This window comes from Cercospora kikuchii (assembly GCF_019650295.1).
Source record: "Cercospora kikuchii DNA, contig_00001, whole genome shotgun sequence".
NCBI classification, from domain to species: Eukaryota; Fungi; Ascomycota; class Dothideomycetes; order Mycosphaerellales; family Mycosphaerellaceae; genus Cercospora; species Cercospora kikuchii.
Window position 1 is genome coordinate 3,495,081 of NW_025408582.1, and position 20,529 is coordinate 3,515,609.

The 20,529-nt window shown below is 52.2% G+C and overlaps 8 protein-coding genes across 8 annotated transcripts; 4 read left to right on the forward strand and 4 right to left on the reverse strand.

Annotated features, from left to right (window-relative positions):
• Positions 1-693: 693 nt before the first annotated feature.
• CKM354_000134300 (uncharacterized protein) lies at positions 694-2,889 on the forward strand (the record flags this gene model as incomplete). The annotated part of the gene is made up of 3 exons (XM_044796466.1): positions 694-1,487; positions 1,599-1,979; positions 2,127-2,889. The coding sequence occupies 3 exons, from the start codon at positions 694-696 to the stop codon at positions 2,887-2,889; spliced, it is 1,938 nt and encodes a 645-aa protein (XP_044652401.1).
• A 1,489-nt stretch (positions 2,890-4,378) lies between these two features.
• On the reverse strand, positions 4,379-5,973 carry CKM354_000134400 (uncharacterized protein; the record flags this gene model as incomplete). Its single annotated transcript, XM_044796467.1, has 4 exons — positions 4,379-5,177; positions 5,228-5,531; positions 5,609-5,762; positions 5,809-5,973. 4 exons carry the CDS (start codon positions 5,971-5,973, stop codon positions 4,379-4,381), a joined length of 1,422 nt encoding a protein of 473 aa, XP_044652402.1.
• A 2,581-nt stretch (positions 5,974-8,554) lies between these two features.
• CKM354_000134500 (uncharacterized protein) lies at positions 8,555-9,867 on the forward strand (the record flags this gene model as incomplete). Its single annotated transcript, XM_044796468.1, has 2 exons — positions 8,555-9,700; positions 9,751-9,867. The coding sequence occupies 2 exons, from the start codon at positions 8,555-8,557 to the stop codon at positions 9,865-9,867; spliced, it is 1,263 nt and encodes a 420-aa protein (XP_044652403.1).
• An 830-nt stretch (positions 9,868-10,697) lies between these two features.
• On the forward strand, positions 10,698-11,897 carry CKM354_000134600 (uncharacterized protein; the record flags this gene model as incomplete). The annotated part of the gene is made up of 1 exon (XM_044796469.1): positions 10,698-11,897. One exon carries the CDS (start codon positions 10,698-10,700, stop codon positions 11,895-11,897), a length of 1,200 nt encoding a protein of 399 aa, XP_044652404.1.
• Positions 11,898-12,494: 597 nt separating this feature from the next.
• CKM354_000134700 (uncharacterized protein) lies at positions 12,495-14,609 on the reverse strand (the record flags this gene model as incomplete). Its single annotated transcript, XM_044796470.1, has 1 exon — positions 12,495-14,609. One exon carries the CDS (start codon positions 14,607-14,609, stop codon positions 12,495-12,497), a length of 2,115 nt encoding a protein of 704 aa, XP_044652405.1.
• A 2,130-nt stretch (positions 14,610-16,739) lies between these two features.
• On the reverse strand, positions 16,740-17,666 carry CKM354_000134800 (uncharacterized protein; the record flags this gene model as incomplete). Its single annotated transcript, XM_044796471.1, has 1 exon — positions 16,740-17,666. One exon carries the CDS (start codon positions 17,664-17,666, stop codon positions 16,740-16,742), a length of 927 nt encoding a protein of 308 aa, XP_044652406.1.
• Positions 17,667-18,277: 611 nt separating this feature from the next.
• CKM354_000134900 (uncharacterized protein) lies at positions 18,278-19,087 on the reverse strand (the record flags this gene model as incomplete). Its single annotated transcript, XM_044796472.1, has 1 exon — positions 18,278-19,087. The coding sequence occupies one exon, from the start codon at positions 19,085-19,087 to the stop codon at positions 18,278-18,280; it is 810 nt and encodes a 269-aa protein (XP_044652407.1).
• Positions 19,088-19,415: 328 nt separating this feature from the next.
• On the forward strand, positions 19,416-20,342 carry CKM354_000135000 (uncharacterized protein; the record flags this gene model as incomplete). The annotated part of the gene is made up of 1 exon (XM_044796473.1): positions 19,416-20,342. The coding sequence occupies one exon, from the start codon at positions 19,416-19,418 to the stop codon at positions 20,340-20,342; it is 927 nt and encodes a 308-aa protein (XP_044652408.1).
• Between the last annotated feature and the right edge of the window lie 187 nt (positions 20,343-20,529).

The following is a 20,529-nucleotide window of genomic DNA, read 5'->3' on the forward strand; positions in this document are numbered from 1 at the left end:
TCATCAAATTCCGTCGCAAAAATCCTGCAGCTGATTCAAAGCACGTCGCAGGAAAACGATGACTTACGCACATTTTTCCGTCGCAGCCATTGCTCGCCGTTATGCGAACGTGGCCTGGTTGTCAAAAGCGGGCGCCTTGCAATGCATGCGTGTGGTTGCACAACATCACTGAGGCTTGAAGGAATATTGTCATGAGCTATGCATCGGATCATAAGAAGCTCTGATGCCGTGGACCTCACGAAGTTTTGACATGCCACACCGGCCCCACAAGCGCCAACTCCAGCATTCACTTGGGTCATCTTGGCCTCTTGTAGCACGAGCAGATCCGAGCTGCTGAGATGGCGCATGCTCAACCAAGCTTTGAATTGAGAAATTTCAGAAGCGCCTGGCCATACGAGCAGGTCGACGATGACGTCGATGACGATCAAGAACCTATGAGGTATGCTGGAGAGCGGAATCACCATGCACGGCATCTGAGTCGGGAATTGTAGCAGAATCCCGAGTCCTACACCAAGGCATAGCAGTGCGTTGGGATCAGACCAAGTTGGACTGAAGTACGAAAGTGTTCACGTGATAGACGTCGAGATCGAGCAGCAAAGTGACGAAAGCCTCTCCTGGTGGCCGCGAACAAAGCTTCAATTCCGCCGTTTAAAGCTGCAAGGCTGGCGGTTCGGTGTGGCAATCTCTGCCGCCATGACTACGACAGTCCTTCTGATCAACACAATCTTCACCATTTGGGCATCTTTCCACTTCGGCCTGAATGATGGAATCGGCATTGTCTACCAGGGAGATTGCGGAGTGGTTACCGCTTGGTCGCTTGGCCTGCACCTTTTGATCAATATACTCAGCTCGGCATTGTTCGGCGCATCTAACTATACAATGCAGTGTCTGATGGCTACAACCCGCGAAGAGTGTGACATTGCTCATGCTCGCGGAGACTGGCTTGATATAGGTTGCACAAGCTTCCGCAACCTTACTCGGATCTCGTGGAGACGTCGTATTGCTTGGGCTCTCCTTGCGCTCAGCAGTGTGCCAATTCACTTCCTATACAATTCGGCCATTTTCAAGGAATTGTATGACATTGAAAATGCACAGCTATTTGCGGTATCAGCTGGTATCCTGAGAACCGATGACATCGACTTCCAAGCCTTATCGGAGCAGCTCTCGGCTGCGCTCAGTGACACCGGAGCGAAGGTTCCGGAAAGCCAATCGCAAGACTGGTATGGTCACAACACCCCAAAAATAGCCCAGCTGCGGTCTTTGTATCTTGCGGACCAGGCGGCTTTTGTTCGTCTTGAAGCTCAGCAGTGCGTCGATGTCTACAGTAGTGATCTCCTCACGGAACACTCGCACGTCTTCGCGATCGTCGATCCACGCGTACAGACCAACACATCATACAGCAATCCTTCTGATGAGTATTCGAATCTCATTGACGAGGACGACCTGGGCATGTTCAGCGCCGAAGCCGAGGACATGACCATCTATTGGTAAGTGATTTGGCATTTCATTCGAGACTACTCGTCTTTAGTGGGCAGAACTCGTTGGGAATGCCAGCTAGCAGCAGCGCCAATATGGAAGAACAACTCACATGTCTTTAGGCCGAGTAACATCACCGACATAGGGAACAAAACTCAGCGCGACTCCTATAGTCAGAGCTGGGTGTTGGCAGGAATGTACCTTGACTCTTGCGTGGCCAAACGAGAACTAAGCTACTGCAAATTGCAGTTCTCGATGTACATCCTTGTAGTTATCATCGTTTGCAATCTCATCAAGACGTCTGTCATGATCTGGCATCTCTGGCATCAGGAGAGCGACTTCCTGGTAACATTCGGCGATGCACTGGCTGGCTGGCTTCGGGATGTTGACGAGAACACAGCGGGAAACTGTCTCACGGACAAGTCATCTGTCAGGGACGAAAGAGACGACCGTTTCGATCGACTTGCTACTCAGCCTCAAAAACTGAGCTTAGGACGGGAAGGGTAGCTGCGGCCATGTCCCTTGGGACAGAAAGCCCGAAAGCCAAAGGAAAAACGACGATGGGCAGCTGCTCTTGACATTGAGCAGTGGGTGCCTAGTCTCGCGATTTGTGTCGCATCTCTTTGTGCCGCTGCTTTTTTTCTCATCAGGGCAGCGAGGGATCCCCAACGTCTCAGCATCCAGCAGGCTATTGCTACCGGCAAATTCTTCGTCGAGGACACGACATCCACTCTCAAAACGGAGCTCCCGACAGATGGCACGGAGGGTTTCATCGCTTCGGTCCTGCTGGTAAACACTCCCCAGATTGGCCTCTCGTGTTGCTACCTGGGGTACAACGGCATTCTTACCAGCATGCACCTGGCGTATGAATTCAGCGGCTATGCCGTCGACCGCAAAGGTCTTCGGGTCACTGAGCCCCGAGGAGCGCAACGCAGTACATACTGGCTGCAGCTGCCATTCAGATACAGCTTGCCCCTACTGGCGGCGACCGCGTTATTACACTGGCTGATCTCGCAATCGCTGTTTCTCATTCGAGTTGTGCCTTATCGTGCTGAGCTGTCGACACAGACGCTCGAAGCTCTCACAGCGGATAAATCTGGCGTGGGTATCAGTCTCGTGCCTATGTTGGCAGGAGTGGTGCTGGCATTGTGCATGCTGCTAATTGTCATGGGACTGGGATTCAGGAAGCTTGCAAGCAATATGCCAATCGCGGGGAGCTGCTCATTTGCACTTGCGGCGGCCGCTCATAGGCCGCAAGAAGATGAAAAGGCTTCAACACTGCCCCTCATGTGGGGAGAGATTTTTCACATGGGGACTGAGGATCTTGGTCATTGCTCATTCACGAGTGAAGAAGTTGTCGAGGTGGAGCCGAACAGAAAATATGCTGGTTCTCGGCAGAGCCTGACTGCTTAGTCTGTTAATTTTCTCTAGATCGAAGCTAGAATTGTTGGAAGCTTGGCCCTTTTCATGAGGAATTTGAGGGCTCGACTTGCAGCATACGCTTTAAACGCTGGCAGAGTGGTTTCTGGCCAATCCGAGACACCCAAGGAAGGGAGCGTTTGCTTTTGAAAGCATTATGTCCAATCTACAACGGAGCTCATCTCTCGCAGATGTGGTCGATGACCCATAGTGACACAAAAAGTGTTCCAATAATAAACGCTATCAGAACCAAACATGAATTTCCCCATCCTAATCCCAACGCATCAAACAGCACATCTGCGAACAGCGGAAACCCGAAACCTGCCAGAAACCGTGCGATATGCATACCGGCTATCGCTGAAGCAGCATAGCCTCCTTCGGTATAGCATTCGAGAACATAATGATGAGTGGCTGCCAGAGGAGCTAATATACCTAATCCCACGAGGAACAACCCGGTTTCTGGCACAAACCAGCAAACTTACTGTTGGGCACTCCACCCATAGACAAGCAAGCCGGGAGGTAGTAGAGTGCCACTCGCAGCAAGATATGGAATTCTCGCTTCAGGCCGAGGACTGTCGGATGCCAACTTCTTGTATGCGATGTCCATGACTTTGCCACTTGCTAGGGACAGTATGTAAAGCCTGTGAGGAGCGCCAGGTAGTGTAGCGAGGCGGTGCCGACTGATTGCCGATACGTGTTCTCTTCTCAAACACACTAGCGATGGTCGTGAGGAACAGGTAGTAGACCCCAAATATCGTGGTTCGGCTTGCTTGCCATACTGTCGCGTTCACGTGGCGGTTACCAACCCACATGGAAGGTGAACTCTGCTCAGCAGAGAGTGATGGCCCCCTCATCACCGGTATCAAGGCAGAAACTATGTCCACGCGCGCCTTCCGCATGTGCTTTGTTTATCCCAATCGACATAGACAAGATGGAGTGACCGTGGCAATTGGCTTTCACGAGAAGTGGCTAGATGAATAGAGGAGCAATGGACGCAAGGTCGAAACGGTTGAAATCCATATCAACGCACTTCGATCCGTAGCACAGAATAATTCCAAACTGCAAGAGCTCTCCTTCAAGTATCTTAGAGCATTAGTGTTCGGATAGTGGCACTCAGCATCGAGAGAGAAAAATTAGTCCTAACAGACATAGATAGACGCGTCAATAGTAGGCTCGGCATGGTTCGAAATCATTTCCAGGTTCATCTTGCTGTCAACGACGCCCTGTTCGATTTTGCTGGGAACGACAAACCGTCCAAGAGCCACCATCATCTCCACAAGGGTGTCCAGACACCAATTTGCCTCCGAAAAAAGTGCATACGAACTGGTACTGTGAAATCCAATCGTGAGAGCATTGAATATGGAGTGACTTCGTGAGATTCAGTGTGCAGAATAGAGTTGAAGCGTCAGCTATACCGACATGAAGTCACATTTGCCAGTGCTATAGTCCGTCCGATGGTCGACTCCTGGTAAGTCGCCAGCACTTAGTACACCCACAACTTGACAGCCTCTGGGTTCTCTCTCAGCAGCTTCTTGTTCTTCCGCATTAGAATAATCCGCATGGCCCACGCACAGATACAAACGCCGAGCGAGAAGGCAATGCTGGCCGAGAAAGCCTTGATAAAGCGAGGGGAGTCGGAGTCCGGCCAGAGGTAGGGTGTGTAGACAGATGCCAGATTGCCAAAAGTATTGGTCATGGCGATAGCAACAGCTTTTTTCTCGTCAGTCTCACCGAGTGTAGATGCGGCCCAGGATAGCACGATATTGTTGACGCCGTATGTGGCTCCTACAAACAACATGATGCCAACGTAACGGCCTGCGACGCTAGTTGTTCCAGCGGCAACAGCGAATCCAACACAGGCGACAAGCTTCGAAATAGTGGTATGCCAGGTTCTCTCGTTGTAGCGACCCGAGCTCCAGGACACCCAAATGCTGATGAAGCCGGAAACGAGGTATGGAGGGCAGGTCAAAGCAAGGCTGATAGTCGTGTTGAAGCCCAATGTCTTGACTACAGATGGGAGAAAGTTCTTGAAACCGTTCGCAGAGAGATGGAGATTGTCCATAAGGCAGAACAGCCATGTCTTAGGATCCATGACTGCTTCACGAAGGCCTTTCCACACGCTGGAGTCTTCCGATCTTCGGCCAGTGGTGTCATCGAAGATGCGATGATGAGCGAGCTGTCTCTCTTCGTGAGTCAACCAGCGAGTTTTGAGCGGGCTGTCGGGCAGCACGAATATCGCAACTATAGCGACGGCGATGGAAAATGCTCCTTGGATGATGAATCTGCGCGCAGTCAGTTGCTGTCGTACCAGGGCCTAGAAGAATGACCTCACAGCCACTGCCATCCAGAAAGTCCCTTGACGCCATCCAGTTCAGAGAAGATTGGTGCTGCGATGAGTCCGGAGAAGGAGCTTGCAAGCATGTTGCCAGTGTACATGATCGACATTCTGGTTGCCAACTCTTTCTTAGTGTAGAACATGCTGATCATATACAATGCTCCAGGATAGAAGGGGGCTTCTGTAATTCCGAGCAAGAACCGACAGGCCAGCATAGTGCCGAAGTCGTGGCATAGGTAGGTCAAGAGACTGACAATCGACCACGCCATCATGAAGCCGGACATGAAGATAGATGGCCGGACTCTGTTCAGAAGCATGTTGCTGGGCACGAAGGGGACGTCAGCTTCGGTCGAAAGGCACAGAACTTGCGACACTCACCTTGTCCCAAAAGATAGCCGACAAAGAGGATGGAAACACATGTGTTGTACTGAGTTCCAGTAAGACCAAGGTCTTTGTCCAGGCCATTCAGCTTGCCGTTGATCATCGCATTACGGTCCAGGAAATTGAAGAAGTACATGACCCAGAGGGTAGGCTACAAAATGTTAGTTCTGACTCCACAATCACAGTTGGTGACTGACCATGATGTATGTGTCGAGCTTCCTCACGAGCTTGATTTCTTTGGGATCGATCTTCTTGCGCGCACCAAACGCGTCTTTCTCCACGGCCACTCCATCGATGCCTTTCTCGGGCATGACTTCGTGCATTTCCACCTCATGCTTTCCATCTTTCTCGATGTGAGCCATGTTTGCGAGACGAACACCTGCACCAACTTATCGAGCTTGAGTATCCGTTAGAGGCAAAAGGTTGACTGTGGCCTGGCGACATGATCGCCATAAGTAGAGCCGTAAAGCTGACCTCGTGTGGAGTTAGTCAAGCTACCCCATGGGCACCCCAGGTCTTGGAAACAACCAAGCCTGTAGCGAGTAGTTCTTCCGGCTTGGCTAGGTTGCTTTGTTGCGGAGAAGCGTGCATCTGCAGCTGCGTGGCTATCCTCGTTTACTCCAAGATAGGTCTGAAGTCATGTCTCTCCGCTTCCTTTGAAGGGTCCCCACCGGCGTGGGCTTTATTAGAGTCAAATAATTCGCTCCGGAGAACAATCCGGTCGCTTCGGGGCAAGCACGCAACTGCTCGTGTGACAGTGACCCCCAAACACATGCAAATCTTGCAGTTGAACCTCTCATGTAGGAGGAAAACTGCTGCAGGGTCGGATATTTCTCCGCAACCTCCGCTCTGCATATCCTATCCGGAAATGCATGCAGGCGATTTCAAGACTTGCACGACATCTTGGCTGACCAGAACAGGTAGACGAACCTGTCGCCCCCGTACCAGCTCGTCTCTGTGTCTCAGCCACGCCCGTTGCAATACTCAACAGTCCGCGACCGCAAGCTCCAGATCTTCATAGGTTCGGTGTTGTGTGTCGGCTCTAGCAGGAGCCTAGTCCGTATCTCTAGGCCTGATAACACTGGCAGTATTTTTCTGCACCTTCGCAGTGATATCCCTCATCCTTCAGAGGCGTGTTTCAGGATGCAGCTGTCGTGCACGGATACATCGCACACCTGTCAATGCATGGTCGCGCGAGGATGGGCAGCTCGCCTCTTCGATGTACCAAAACTGCATTCAGCTGCACGTGAAATCCTTTGTCGAGCTACCAGAAGTGATAGAAGGCGGGATGGTGTCGATGGAATAGTTGAGCGGCCAAGTCAGACATGAGGTGTTCTCGACGACGTGACTTTTGACCATTGTCACGAATTATGGCCAGTAGACTAGCTGCAATCATTTCCCCTGACCTTGGAACTCTGTTCGTTCCCGCTGCCACCACTTGACCCTCCCCATGCGTTGTCTCTGCGCATCTCAGGCCAGGTCGTCCATCAGGCACAAGTATCAGCATGTCTTGCGTGTCACGAGTCATGCGTCTGTCAGACATCTGCCAGTCCCACACAAGGGAATTTCAACCATCCCAGAAAGTGTGATTGGGAACTCCGGACGTGTCTATACAATCAACGGGACCATCCAAGACAAGTGCCGTACGCTGACACGCGTTTACCGCGCAAGGTAAATACTTGCCAGCACTGTGGGAACGAATTGTTGATCTAGCCACCAGCCATGGCACGAATCAATCTATTTTGAAAGAGATTCCTCAAAATTGGGACGCACGTCTGCAAATCTACAATCTCGTCGGCGGCAGTCCCTTCATCCGCAGTCTTGTTGACACTGTTCCGGAGCGAAGAATCTTCGTTTTTGATTACCTGCAAACGAGCCTGCTGGAATATACTCGCATCGAAAGTTAAGAAAGTCCAGCTGGTAGACCTAGAAGACTCAACTTATCCTCAATATCCAAGCTCAGCAATTGTGGGTGCTCAAGTTGGCAACATAATGTGGCGGAGCCCCGAAGCTCACGCGATGGGGTCAGTGCGCAAACCTTTGAATATGTTCTCCTTTGGTCTAGTCGTAAGAGGCACTGATAATGACATGACGAGTCCAGGTCTGACAATAACATAGTGCCTTTACGCAATGACCCAAATATTACCTTTTGCAGTCAATGAGTCCGAGCTACCGGTAGATATTGAGCCTTTGGCAGTTGTTCTCGAGCGACAAATCTCCTACTTCGCGGAGGGTGAAGATCTAAATGCATTTCTTCGATACCTGGGTGACAACAGCGAATGACTCCAGATCTTCCAGGCTGTGGCGAGCGCATTCGCAGAAGGTCAGGCCAGAAGGCCATTCCGACTCTGGGAAGGAATCGACGTCGAACAAGCAGATTAATTCAATGGTCTCATTCTTGGGCTCACAAATTTCGACCGGCGAAAAGATTGACGGGCCCTCAGGCTCTGGAGCATGGATGCTTTAGAGGTTTCTGAAATCCCGAAGTTGAAGAGCTCAGTTACTCTATTCTTGAAAAGAGATATCAGTATGGAAGACATTCGCTCGGCCACATCTGTCCCGCTAGTGGAGACCGTCTGTTGCCAAGGACTATCTCCGCACATACAGCTCAACTATTCTGTATTGTGCCCCCAAACCGAGTCACAGCGCTGCGTCTGATCGCATCTGGTATGCAAAGCGTATGCGGGGAAGCCTGCCATGTCAATGGCGACGACCATTCTCTTTCGACCACAAGTGGGAAGGGATCTGCCTTTCTCAGAAGTGGCGCACCGTATTCACGCCTGCAGCTTTAACCAAGACCTTGGGATGAGCCTTGGCCGGGATAGATTTTGACGAGACATTCCAAAGTCACTAGAGCCTCAGTGCCCTCCATGAGCTGCTATATATGAGACCACAAGGTCAACGGTAACACAGATGTCAACATCTTCAGTCTCTAGCTCCAAAATGAAGTTCCTCACCGCTTTTGCTTTAGCTGCCGCGAATGTCTCTCTCGCATCAGCCAAGATCGAGCTACCCAGTGGATGGTTCAAAATTCCTCCCGGCGAGAAAATCCACCCAGAAAGATTTCATGGCAAGCCACGCTATCTCACCTGGATGGCCGACTCTCAGATCAAGCATGGTGTAGAACCGACCTACGCTTACACAGTATCAGCATACCTCTCGGGAGTTCTACTGGCATACTCCAGGACTGGTAATGACAGGTACCGAGATTACGTGAAGCGACATGTCGATACTGTCCTTTACCCAGCATGGAACGGCGAAATCCTGCTATACAACAACAGCAATTCGATCGATGACATTCGCTTTGGCCACTCTTTCTTGGACATGTACAATCTCACCGGGGGCGAGGAGATCTACAAAGTCGCTGCGGACAGCCTGAAGGATCAGATTGATCGTTCGTTCCGGACACCAGATGGTGGCTTCTATCACAGATATCCTGTCTACATCGATCAGATGTGGTTGGATGGCATCTACATGCTCGATGTGTTCTATGCTCGGTGGACCCATGAGTTCCAACCTGAGAATAACACTGCTTGGGATGACATTGCTTTGCAGTTTGATCTCATCGATGCTGGAACTCTGGTCGATAGAGAACGCACCAATGGACTTCCAGTTCACGGCTTCGATGTAAGCAAGAACTCTGTATGGGCGGATCCAGAGACTGGTGCTGCGCCTCACGTATGGGGACGAGCAGTAGGATGGTACATCATGGCTCTCGTTGACACACTCGACTACTTTCCCGAGAGTCACGAGGGTCGTGCGAGACTAATCAAGTACTTCCAATCCGTTGCTGATGCTGTCGTAGCAGCTCAAGATCCGGTCTACAAGGGCTGGTACAATGTCATGGATCCTGGCCTCGAGGAGAGATCCGGCAACTACATCGAGAGTTCTGGATCTGCCATGTTCGTCTACGGTCTGCTGAAGGGCATCCGTCTTGGGTACTTGAGCGAACGCAAATACCTCAGAGCTGCCCTCGATGGCTACGAACTCATGACCGAGACGTTCGCGCAGCCGAGGAAGGAGGACGGTGCTTTGTTCTGGGAGTGGACGGCACAGACGGGTAGTCTGAGCTCAAACGGAACGTTTGAAGTGAGTATTTCACTACGCAGAAGCTCCAACTCGATTACTGACATCTTTAGTACTATGCTAGCATGCCTCCTTTCGAGAATGACCTCAAAGGTGTGGCTCCTTTCCTATTCTCGTCGTACGAGTACGAGCTGTTCCGTGAGGGCAAGAAGGGGTACGGCAGACCTTGAAGCAAATGCTTCACTCCAACAACGGCTGCAGCATCGTTCATCAAAACACCCAGATCTGCATTCACGACAACCGTAGTAGAAGTACCAAAGGATACATTAGACAGAATACAATTTCTACAATAAAGCTGCTTCCCTTACTGGCGCCATGCCAACACCCTCTGCACCAAAGGCAACTTTTACGAGGCCATTGCTGTAGCAATTGGTCAAACAGCATAAGCCTCCTCCAACCGACCTCCTTTCAAAGTGGCCACGCTGGATGACCTCCATTACCGGTGAGAAGGTATGAATGTGAGATCGGCTGAGATTCTGCTCTCAACCACAGTGTCTAAGCTCTCGAACCCTGCACATGGTAAGTGCCATTCGTTCCACTAGAACACGGCGGCATGAATATGTGCCTGGGCTAGACTGAGTGGCAGAGAGGCCCGTCGATGTCCAGAGAGAGAGCTGTACCTCAACCACATCTCTCCGCAAGGTCGGGGGCGATTTTTTGGCCGTAGCTTGTAAGCCCCTCAATATCCAGACACTTCGCTTCCACCGCGCAAGATCTTCAAAGATGATGCCTGAAGCGTTGTGGATGCCTACAGCTTGACTTTAGTGATTGGAGTGGCGAGTCACGGGACTTTACATATGAGCAGTTCACTACTCGGCACTCCAACCGTCGCGCTTCACTCGACTCGACACATGGACTCATCAGTCATCTCCGGTCACCCCACGTACAAAGCTCTAAGTCCCTTCTACTCATTGTCATCGTCAACTTGACCACTCCTACTACTTCGATTCGCATTCAGACACACCTCACACAATTGAAACAACTCGAGTCCCAAATCAAGATGGCGACCCCCGTCCCGGATTCGTCGACCCTCGAGTCTCTCCCACAAGAGATCTTCGAGATGGTTGCCGACAACCTCTGCTGCGAAGATCTTGCTCATCTTCGCGCCACCAACTACAACATGCTCGCCAAGACCAAACGAACTTTCATCGCTCACACATTCCACACGATCGGATTCAATCTGCACGACGAAGAGGGGCTGCAAGAAGCCATCACTATCGCCCAAACCCGCGAGTACGGAACTGCCATTCGCAAGCTCTACCTGTACACAGACGACCTCAACTGTGGATCGGTTTACACTAGGCGTTCCTTCGACGGCGGAAAATCCCTCCACGACAGACAATGGGAGTTTCGCTCGTCAAAGAACGCCTGTCTCTTATTGACGGCGCTCTTTTCAGTTCTCCGTCGAGATTGCAACATCGAAAGCGTGTATCTGATTGACACGAGCAACGCGGACGATGGACCTGGACTGGTGCTCGGCTCGACGTTTCGACTACACAAGAGATTAACGAAGCAGTTCTTTCGGAACGATTCCCACACTGAAAGCAGCACCTATGTCCTTCTCGAAGCCTTAAGTCTCAGCGGTATCCAGCTTCAAGAGCTCTATCTCGTCAACTCCAAGTGCTGCATGGCGAAAGTGATCGGCGATGGAGATCATCACGTAAACAATTTCTCGATCGTGATGCAGAGTGTTCGATACCTCTGTTTGAGTATCAAGCTCGAACCGCCTTTTACTTTCGACCATAATGGTTCCGATCGGGTCAACCCATCTGTCTCCATGACAGCTGAAGTCATTACCCAAGCACCAAATCTCCAAACGATACATCTCCTCGATGGACCTAGCAGAGTCGTCGAGCGCACGGAGGCGACGGATCTGTTTGCGCGAACCCTGCTGTCGGCTCGACCCATGCCCGCGTTGCGCAGTCTTATTCTCGACGGAGGCCGCATGGAAGCGCAGGAGCTCGTGCAGATGGTGGCGAAGCAGCCGAGTCTTGAGGAACTGCACATTGGTAACTTCGGAATGTGGAATACTCGTGGTTTGCTGCCGGCTGGAAAGACAGTACGAGAATCGTTGCAGAAGATTACAGGGTTGAGAGGAGTGACTGTCAGTGAAGAGACAGAGGCGAAGTTTGCACGGGAAAATGCCAAGAAGGGGGATGAGGAGATGGCTGAGGATGGAGAGGGAGGAGGTGAGGAGTGAGGAAACACGGAGATGGCTGAAAATGGGGGAAGGGGGAGATGAGACGCTAAGGAGAGGAGGTGTGAGGAGACGGGGAGATGCGGAGATGACTGAGGTTGGGAACGAGGGGATGAGGAGTGAGAAGATGAAAGCGAATGTTCATTGCAGCAAACAGGAGGGAAAACTCGGAGTTTGGTGACTGGAATGCACGACGGAGGAACTGCCCAGCACTCATGCAAGTCCATTCCCATGAAGAATTAGATGTCGGTTGTCAAAACCTTGTAACAAAATGGTAACCGTGGATATCTCTGAATGCAACGACCTCTGAGTGCAAACGCAGGTCGCTAACCCAATCAGTAAAGTGTTCCACGGATCGAGAGCCAATCTAGCAGCTCTATTACCATTCCTCTGAGGCCTCGCACAAGTCTTGTGATCCCTTCCTGAAGCACTCTTTGTACTCCCATTGGGAAATAAGTGGGATGTCCGACCAGAAATTCGTCTCATATTCATTCTATCATTATCATCAAACCAAACCAAAGAGGTTTCTAAACCCACGCACCGCGCTATGCGAATGCAATAAATCGCTTCAAATGTATCGTTCCCAACCAAACCAAAAAATCAAAACTTCTCCATGAAATTCTTCTTCACAGTCCACATTCTCGCCCTCTTGCCGTAAATGTACATGGGAATCGTCGTCAGCATACACGCCAGTTGTATACCCCCAATCGAAACGAAGACGTCCTTGCTCCCCTCGCTTTCCAACCAATGGTTGAAGAACAGACTGAACACCAGCCCATGAAAGATGTTTTTACTGAAATTCAGCGTCACGAGAGCCTCGCCCGCGTATTGTCGGTAAGAGTCGACAGCGAAAGTGATACTCGTCGTTGATCCCAGTGAGCAGCCAAAGGAGATGAAGCCGAAGAAGATGGTAGGCACGATCCAGGCATCTTTCTCATGAGCAGACCAGCCGTAACCCATGAGGCCAATAGTCGTAGTGATGGCGATCGGGATGGCCATGACGAGTCGGAACTCGGGCTCATAGACGCCACCATTGCGACGTGCCATCCAGCGCACGATGATATCAGAAACTTTTCCAGCCACAGCTGTGCCAAGAATTCCGCCAACAAAGGGCGAAATGTAGACCAGACCAGCCTGAAGTGCAGTGAAATTGTATGTGTCTCTTGTCATGTAGATCTTGCTGATAGATTCGGAAAGAACGATGAGCCAGCCGATGGAGAGCGCATAAACCAAGGCAGACCATAGGATGCTCGGGTAGGCAAAGAGGATAAAAGGACGGATCATCACTCGCACCCAGGAGGAGTCTGACAATCTGCCCGAGTAAGGGCTGAGCGATTGAACCCAGGTCTTTGGTGGCTGAGCAGCGTTTTGCTTTGTGTATTCGTTCCGAGGGTCTGGGATGTCTGCGAAGTCCTTCGCCCTTGGTGTGAAGACCTGGGCTTCAGCAGCGGCAGGGTCGGCAGGAGGGAGGCTGAAGTAGTCTTCATGCGAGACGTGTACTGGTTGTGGTGGCGATGGAGTGGTGCCAGTTTTGGTTTCATCAGACGCAGCCTTTTCTTGCGATGTGTCATTTCTGTCTTGCTCGTTGTCCAAGACATCATTTTCGAAATGTGCTGCACGTCTCTTTTCACCATCGGCCGGAGCCGTTGCTTTCGTGATAGGTGCTTCGGCGCGCGATAGCTCGGGGCTAGGAGGGCTCGATCGAACAATGGAGCGTGAAATGCTGCGAACGCTTCTCAAAGGATGTCTGTGCTTGTGTGGGACTGGAGTGCGATCCCAGAAAGTCTCGGGGACAAAGAAGAAGAGCAGAAACCAGGCAAAGGCAACAATAATAGCGACCATCCAGAATACCCACCTCCAGCCCAAGCTTTGGATGATGGCAGCGCTGACCAAAGGCACCAAATTCTTGCCTCCAAGTAAGAGAAGAGTGTAGATGCCCAATCGGTAGGCTTTTTCGTGCAGGAAATAGATCTCGGCCACAGTGGCAGATGGCAAGCACTCGACGGAACTCACGGCAATACCTTGAAAGATACGTGCGGCGACCAAACTGCCAAAAGTGGGCGATTTGGCACACCAGATGGATGTGAGGATGAAGCAAATGGCGGCGGCCAGGTAGACGGGCCGCTTGCCAAACAAGATGGCCGTCGGACTGAGCACGACCGACCCGAGTCCCAAGCCCATCATGTACAGACCCGTGGTCAGGGCGACGCGAGGCTCGGAGACGTTGTACTCCTCCGCTACATCGTGGAAGCCAGCAGCCAGGATTGGTGTCATTCCTCCTCCAACCATGCAATAGAAGCCGAGCGAAAGCAGGGCGGCGTCTCGTCGCCACATTGCCCAATTCAACGGGTCATTCAGGCTTTCATCGGGCTGTGGCTCCAACACGATCTTGCCGTCTGGCGTCTTTTTCTTCTCCGGCACGTTCCACCGAACCCTGGCCACGGAGCTCGATCTCGAGTGCGAACCGGGGCGCGGGGACTGGGGAAAGGAGGAGGCGGAGGTGCGAGCGGGAGCATTCTTCATGCCCAGCGGCGCGTTGTATTCGGACGCCTTGCTCAGGAGCAGGATGGACCCGGGGACTTCTTCTGTGTCGGCGTCCAAGATGCCCATGGTCCATTTGCGGCGAGGGCTAGCACGATCGGGTGTGCTGCTGTTCTGTCTGCTCGCCGAGCGCGCCTTCTCCAAGCCGGCGGACGCATCGTGCCCGTCTGCCATGGTGTGTCGAGCGGGGCAGCGGGGGGAGGAGGAGAGGTGTAGATCTATGTCAGTAGAAAGAGTGCAGCAGTGGGAGGGGAGCAGGGCATGGTGTAGATGATATACGAGAGGGTGAAATGCTTGGGGAGGGCGCCGGAGTGGCCTCGTGAGGACGTGACCAAGGGAATCCTTCTCACCGCACGTCGCGGGTCCCTCGCAGCGCGACGAGGTCTGGTTGCCCGAAGCAGGCGTCGCTCGCGCTGCGGCATGTCGTATCGCGGCAGGATTGGCGCGATAGACACGCTTCGTGAGTCGCGCTGCTGCTGATGCGGTCGGTGTCTGCACATGCTGCCTCTCGCGCTGCCAGATGACGATCGCAGACCAGGGTTTCGTCGGTGGACCGCAGCTCTTCCGCGCGCCGGGATATCGCCATCCCCAAAGACATGCTGCCTCCTCCACCACCACCCATCGAGATGATGGCACTGGTGAGACGGCCAAGCGACTAGCAGCGCGATGGTGTGGCCGTGGTCTGGAGAAGCTCACACCGTAAGCAGCTTGCCGCTTCGTCTCGTGAGCTTGTGCAGCTGCAGCTCCATCATCCTGGCTGCGCTGGGCAACCACGCCAACAGTCGCCAACCATGTCCACAGCTGTCACAAGACAAAACGTTCGCCCGACCGCCCTCGTCGACCGCTGCGGGATGACGACAAGCAACACCCTCTCATCACCCATCGCAAACGTAGGGGGAGCATACGACACACCTCCCACTTCCCACGTGCAATCATCTGTCATAACACATGTCTGCATGTTCCTATCGGGCACGAGCACACCGGCCTCGCGTATCGAGCACATCAATCCTTCGGAAACTACTCCGCACATCCTTAAAACCACCCATCCTGAAACAATCTCCCGAAAGCGTGGAATAGCCCGCACTCCGAAAACCCCTCATACTGCTCCAACTCCCTGCAAAGTTCACACTTCGCAAAGTAAAATTGATGCAGCACGCCAGGACAAAACCTGAAACGCACCGGACCTCGCCAGATCTATCTCGAGAAGATATCTACACATGTGTTCACCACAGTCAGCAGTATAAATTACCATCACTTCCACCGTACGTTTACCAGAGAGAGTGCCACTTCCTCAAAGAGAATCAGGTTCACGGATCGAACCGGACCGATGGGCTATCTGCCCTATGCAACTGCAGAAAGAAGAAGGTAGGTGTCAGTACCGCATACGGCTCCGGGGATATTCGATGTCCATCGTTCCGCTCCTCTTCCTCTCTTTGGCAGTTTTGTCTCTCTTTCACTCTAGAATTCCAGGGTTAGCTGCTCTCAACAATTTTTGGCATTCGGGACTTACCGTGTCCTCGCATTGATCGCGCTATTGTGCAGAAACCTATCTTGGATGGCGCAAAAGAAGAAGTCAGCATAGTTGGCAGTCGGGAACGGAGCCTACCTGTGTGTGCAATGTCCTATAAGGTGAAGTGGATGCATCATTGGGTGCCTGGGAATTTGGTGTCAGTTGGAAGCTCAGCAGTGGAGTTGGGGTTTACCTGGGAAATCCGAGGAGTGGAGGCTGTGAGGCCTAGTATGCGTGTTGTAGATGACTGGCGAGCGTCTTGGGGAGAGAACAGTTGGTGTTGAGAAGAAGTTGTGGGTTAAGTATTGCGATGGTGAGGTGAGACAATGGCTTTCTGATGGTGCTAATTAGGGATAGACAAAGCAACGCGAGACAAGAATGTTCTGGTTTGACAAAGGTGACCGAGACGTTTGCTTTGTGTCTGGCTTGACACGGCGTTGTAGACAAAGGTCCATTGACTCGTATCTCTTGATATGTGGTGGGCCTTTTCCAGTTCAAGAGACAAGACTATTGTCTACGACACAAGGCGGTGACCTTCTCCGAATGGGTACGGCGCAGGGCACACGGCATAGACCCCTTTCAGGTGACTCAGACGCCTTCACGGCGTGCACGTCGACACAGCAACTGGAAGACCAGCAGCGCCAGGACTAAGCCGGTGAGCAGAAGCAAGGCTGGTATGCGTATTTTCGCCACTACCAGAGACCAGCGCTGTCACGCTTCATGCAACATTTGTAAGTCTTCGGATTTTGATCTACGTAACGATCTAGTTTCCTGCCCCCACGCATCGCATCCCATCACGTATCCCCAACCCACCCTCCATCAACCACATAACTACTTCCCGTGACCGCACTCGAATCCTCGCTTCCCAACCACAAAATCAGCCTCCCCACCTCATCCGGCTCCAGAACCCTCTTCAAACTCTGACTTTCCAACGTCAGCCTCTCATACTCCTCGGTCAAAACCTCCCTCCTCTGTCTCTCCGTCGCAATACTCCCCGGCATAATCGAATTCACTCGAATCCCATCCTTCCCAAACTCTTTCGCGTGCGTTCGAGTGAGACCGAGAATAGCCGCTTTACAAGCTGTATAAACTGGCAGTCCTGTAGCTGGGATGCGCCAAGTGATGGAGCCCATATTTATAATACTCCCTCCTCTCCCAGAAGCTTTCATCGCTGGGACGAGGTATTGCGTTAAAAAGAATTGATGACGGAGATTTACGTCTACGCCGAATTGCCACGATTCTTCTGTGACTTCGAAAGTTCCGGCTCGAGCTGCTCCTCCTGCAGAAGCGGCATTATTAACGAGGATATCGACTGCGCCATATTTCTGCAGAATTTCATCGCAGGTGGATTTCAAAGCTTTGAGATCGGAGACGTCACATTGATAGAATGCTGGAAGAGGAGAAGCGCCTTGGGATTTGAGCGTTTCGATGAGTTTTATTGCTGAAGATTCGGAAATGTCGAGGATTAGAACTTGGGAGCCTTGGTGGGAGAATTGAGAGGTTGCGGAGGCGCCGATGCCTTCGGCTCCGCCTGTGATGAGGACCGTTTTGCCGCGGAGGGAAGGGTATTGGGCGAATTTTGCGTGAGGGTTGCCTGTGGTTGCGCTTGTGGTGGGGTCCGGAGTTGCCATGACTTCTTTGGCGATTTGGAGGGGTTTGGAGATGATGGATGGTCTTGTTATGTGGATTTCTGGGGCTGAGGGGTCGGGTTCGGTGGCCATGGGAGTTGCAGAGAAGACGGGCTCAAGAAGTCATTGTTGAAGCTCCAGCAGAGTGAAAGAATTTGTGCTGATGAAGTCTGCTGCCGGGGTTGTCTAGATGTGTTGTCGGCTTAGGCTAAGCTGACCCCGAATGTGGAGGTTGGTGGAGACTCTGGAGAGCTTGGAGCTTGGAACCAGTCGCCTGAACTGCGGTGCACAATTTGGGATTTCGCCGAACGTAAGCAAACGTCAGATGTTAGGTCTGGACATATACAGTGCTGCTCATGGCACATGGCCACAGCGTCATATTTGATGACGATTCGAAGCTGCCATCGAGATTTATCGCTGATCCGCGTATTGCTGAAGAGCTGTTGCGAGATGGTCAGGTCATCAGAATGGAGGTGTACTGTCCACCTCATACACATGACGCTTCGGCTTCCTTCGTCTGTCACACCGTTCACCAAGTAGAGAAGTCTCGCTCTCCAATCTCCTGGCCTCTCGTATCGAAGTTGCGAGGCAAAGTGGGCTTTGACGCTTGTAACAAATTCCTGGCAATTGTATGGGTATCGTCCTGTCACTCCGAACTCCTAAAATTGCAGCCCTCGATGACTGCCCTTCGCGCGACGCTCTTCTCAGACCTCCAGCATAGCCTTCAAGCTACTCTCGACACCACGCAGCCACCTTCCCTTCTCCTCCAATTCGTCAGCGCCCCCGCCTCCTCCTTCTCTCCTACTCCTTGCATCTTTCGCCTCTTCCACGGCCTTGATTTTCCTCATCTGTATGGGTGCCAGCTCATCTTGCAATCTCTGCACTTCGGCCTTCTTTGCAGGGAGGGCAGCCTGCAGCCTCGCAATCTCAAGATCCAGGCTCTGCGATTCTTGCTCTCGTTGTCGCAGCAGATCCAGAGTAGGGTGAAGAGGCAGCGACATCTCGGCATCTTCAGATTTGGGTTCTTGGTTCTCCTTCAACCTTTGAATAGTCTGCTCCAGCTCCGCGATCTGATTTGGCAGATTCTCCAGCTGAGCTGTCTGAAGCTGTACCTGTTCGTAACGCTGCGCAAGAGAGCGGCCTTGAGCTTCCAGGTCGCCGATCAAGACTGTCACCTCTTCCTTCTTAGCCTTCAGATCCTCCTTGTCCGCTTTCAGTGCTTCCTCGAGCTCGGCGTTCTCTTCTGCAGACACGAACTCGGGCTGAGATGCAACCACTGCGCGTAAGAACCGCTCCTTCGTGACTTGCTCGACATAGCTGAAGCGGAGTTTTGAGAAAAGTTCTTTGTAGTGTACCAGATCTGCTGCCAAAGCGGAAGGACTGCTGCCGAGTTGTGTATATGATGTGTTTCCTGGTTGCGAGTCGCTACTAGGCGTGATCACTTGCTCGGAGATGTGGAGAATGGACAGCGTCTGTGGTTGCTGAAGCTGTGCAAGAGCCGATGAGACTTCCATTGCTGTTGTTTTTGTTGTCTTTCGTGGTGGCGCAGTCGTGTAGATTGCAATTTTCCAGACCGGCGTCGCGCGTCGAGAATGCAAACTACTTTGTCATAGGCCAGTTGTTAAATCGCACTGCGATGGCTCAAACGAACAGTTCTCGTCGTTTCATGAAGTTGTCCAGGACGCGATTTCATTGTTTTGGTTTCACTTCCATACTCGGCAGTGACGCGCTATGCAAAGCGGCCCGTGCGCCGATAAGCTCGCTTATCTATGACATGGTCCTGGTCAGGAACCGACGACCATCGTGTTGTACTCTGTTTGCACTCTCGTTGGACGCCTCAGCATGTCTAACAACAATGTATCCCTCGATGACGACTATGTCGCTGAACTGTTGAAGCGCGATGCTGCGGCCATCGGCTCCGGAAATGCGACTGTTGGTGGCCGATCACGACCACGCGGGCAGGGCGTGCGACCAAATGCCCGCTTCTTGAAGAATCTGGTTCAGAATATTGACAGCCATAATACTGCTTTGAAGCAGAAGGAAGAGCGAGAGGCGAGACATCGTATGTGGGACCTGCAGCGAGGGAAGCGAAAGGGCGAAGCGTCAGAATCGCATGTATCCGATCGCAAGTCGAGGCACGAGAGTAGCAAGTCAGCGGAGAAGCGCAGGTCGCGATCACGATCGCCTCGACGGAGAGATACGGATAGGCGTCGCAGGAGAAGTCTCGAGAGGTACGCGCCTGGCAGTAGCAGACATAAGAGAGCCAGGTCTCGGTCACGATCCCCAGAACACAAATCAAGGCATCATGAACGACATAATCGACGATCGCGTTCCCGAGAGAAATGTGCCGCGCCTCACTCCGACTCTGACCCGCTGGATGAACTAATTGGACCTCAGCCGCCGTCCAAAACTACAGCGCGAGGCAGAGGAGCGCAGAATTCGACGAGCATAGACACACATTTCAACGCATCCTACGATCCTAAAGCTGATGTTGCTCTGGAAGAAGATCGCGACGATTGGGATATGGCTCTCGAAGCGTTGCGAGATCGAGCAAAGTGGAAGCAATCTGGAGCAGAAAGACTTCGCGCAGCGGGCTTCACGGAAACAGAGGTAGATAATTGGCAAAACGGTACAAAGGGTGACCGAGAGAAGAGTATCGATGATGTAAAATGGAAGAAGAAGGGCGAAAGAGAATGGGATAGGGGCAAGGTGCTGGAGGGAGATCATGTCGAGCAGCGACCTGAATGGGGACGATTGAAGGACACTTGAGAAATTGCACGCCGCCAATTCACTCGAAGCCACACTTGAGCGAGCCACGATGCATGCCATGTGGAGGAGCAGTCCATTGGGCTTGGAATTCCGCCTCATTTAGAGTCTATCCTTGTATTCGAGTGTCGCTCTGCTTGGCCGTCACTCCTTTGCAGGCAATGCCAGCGTACAGATGACCTTGGACAGC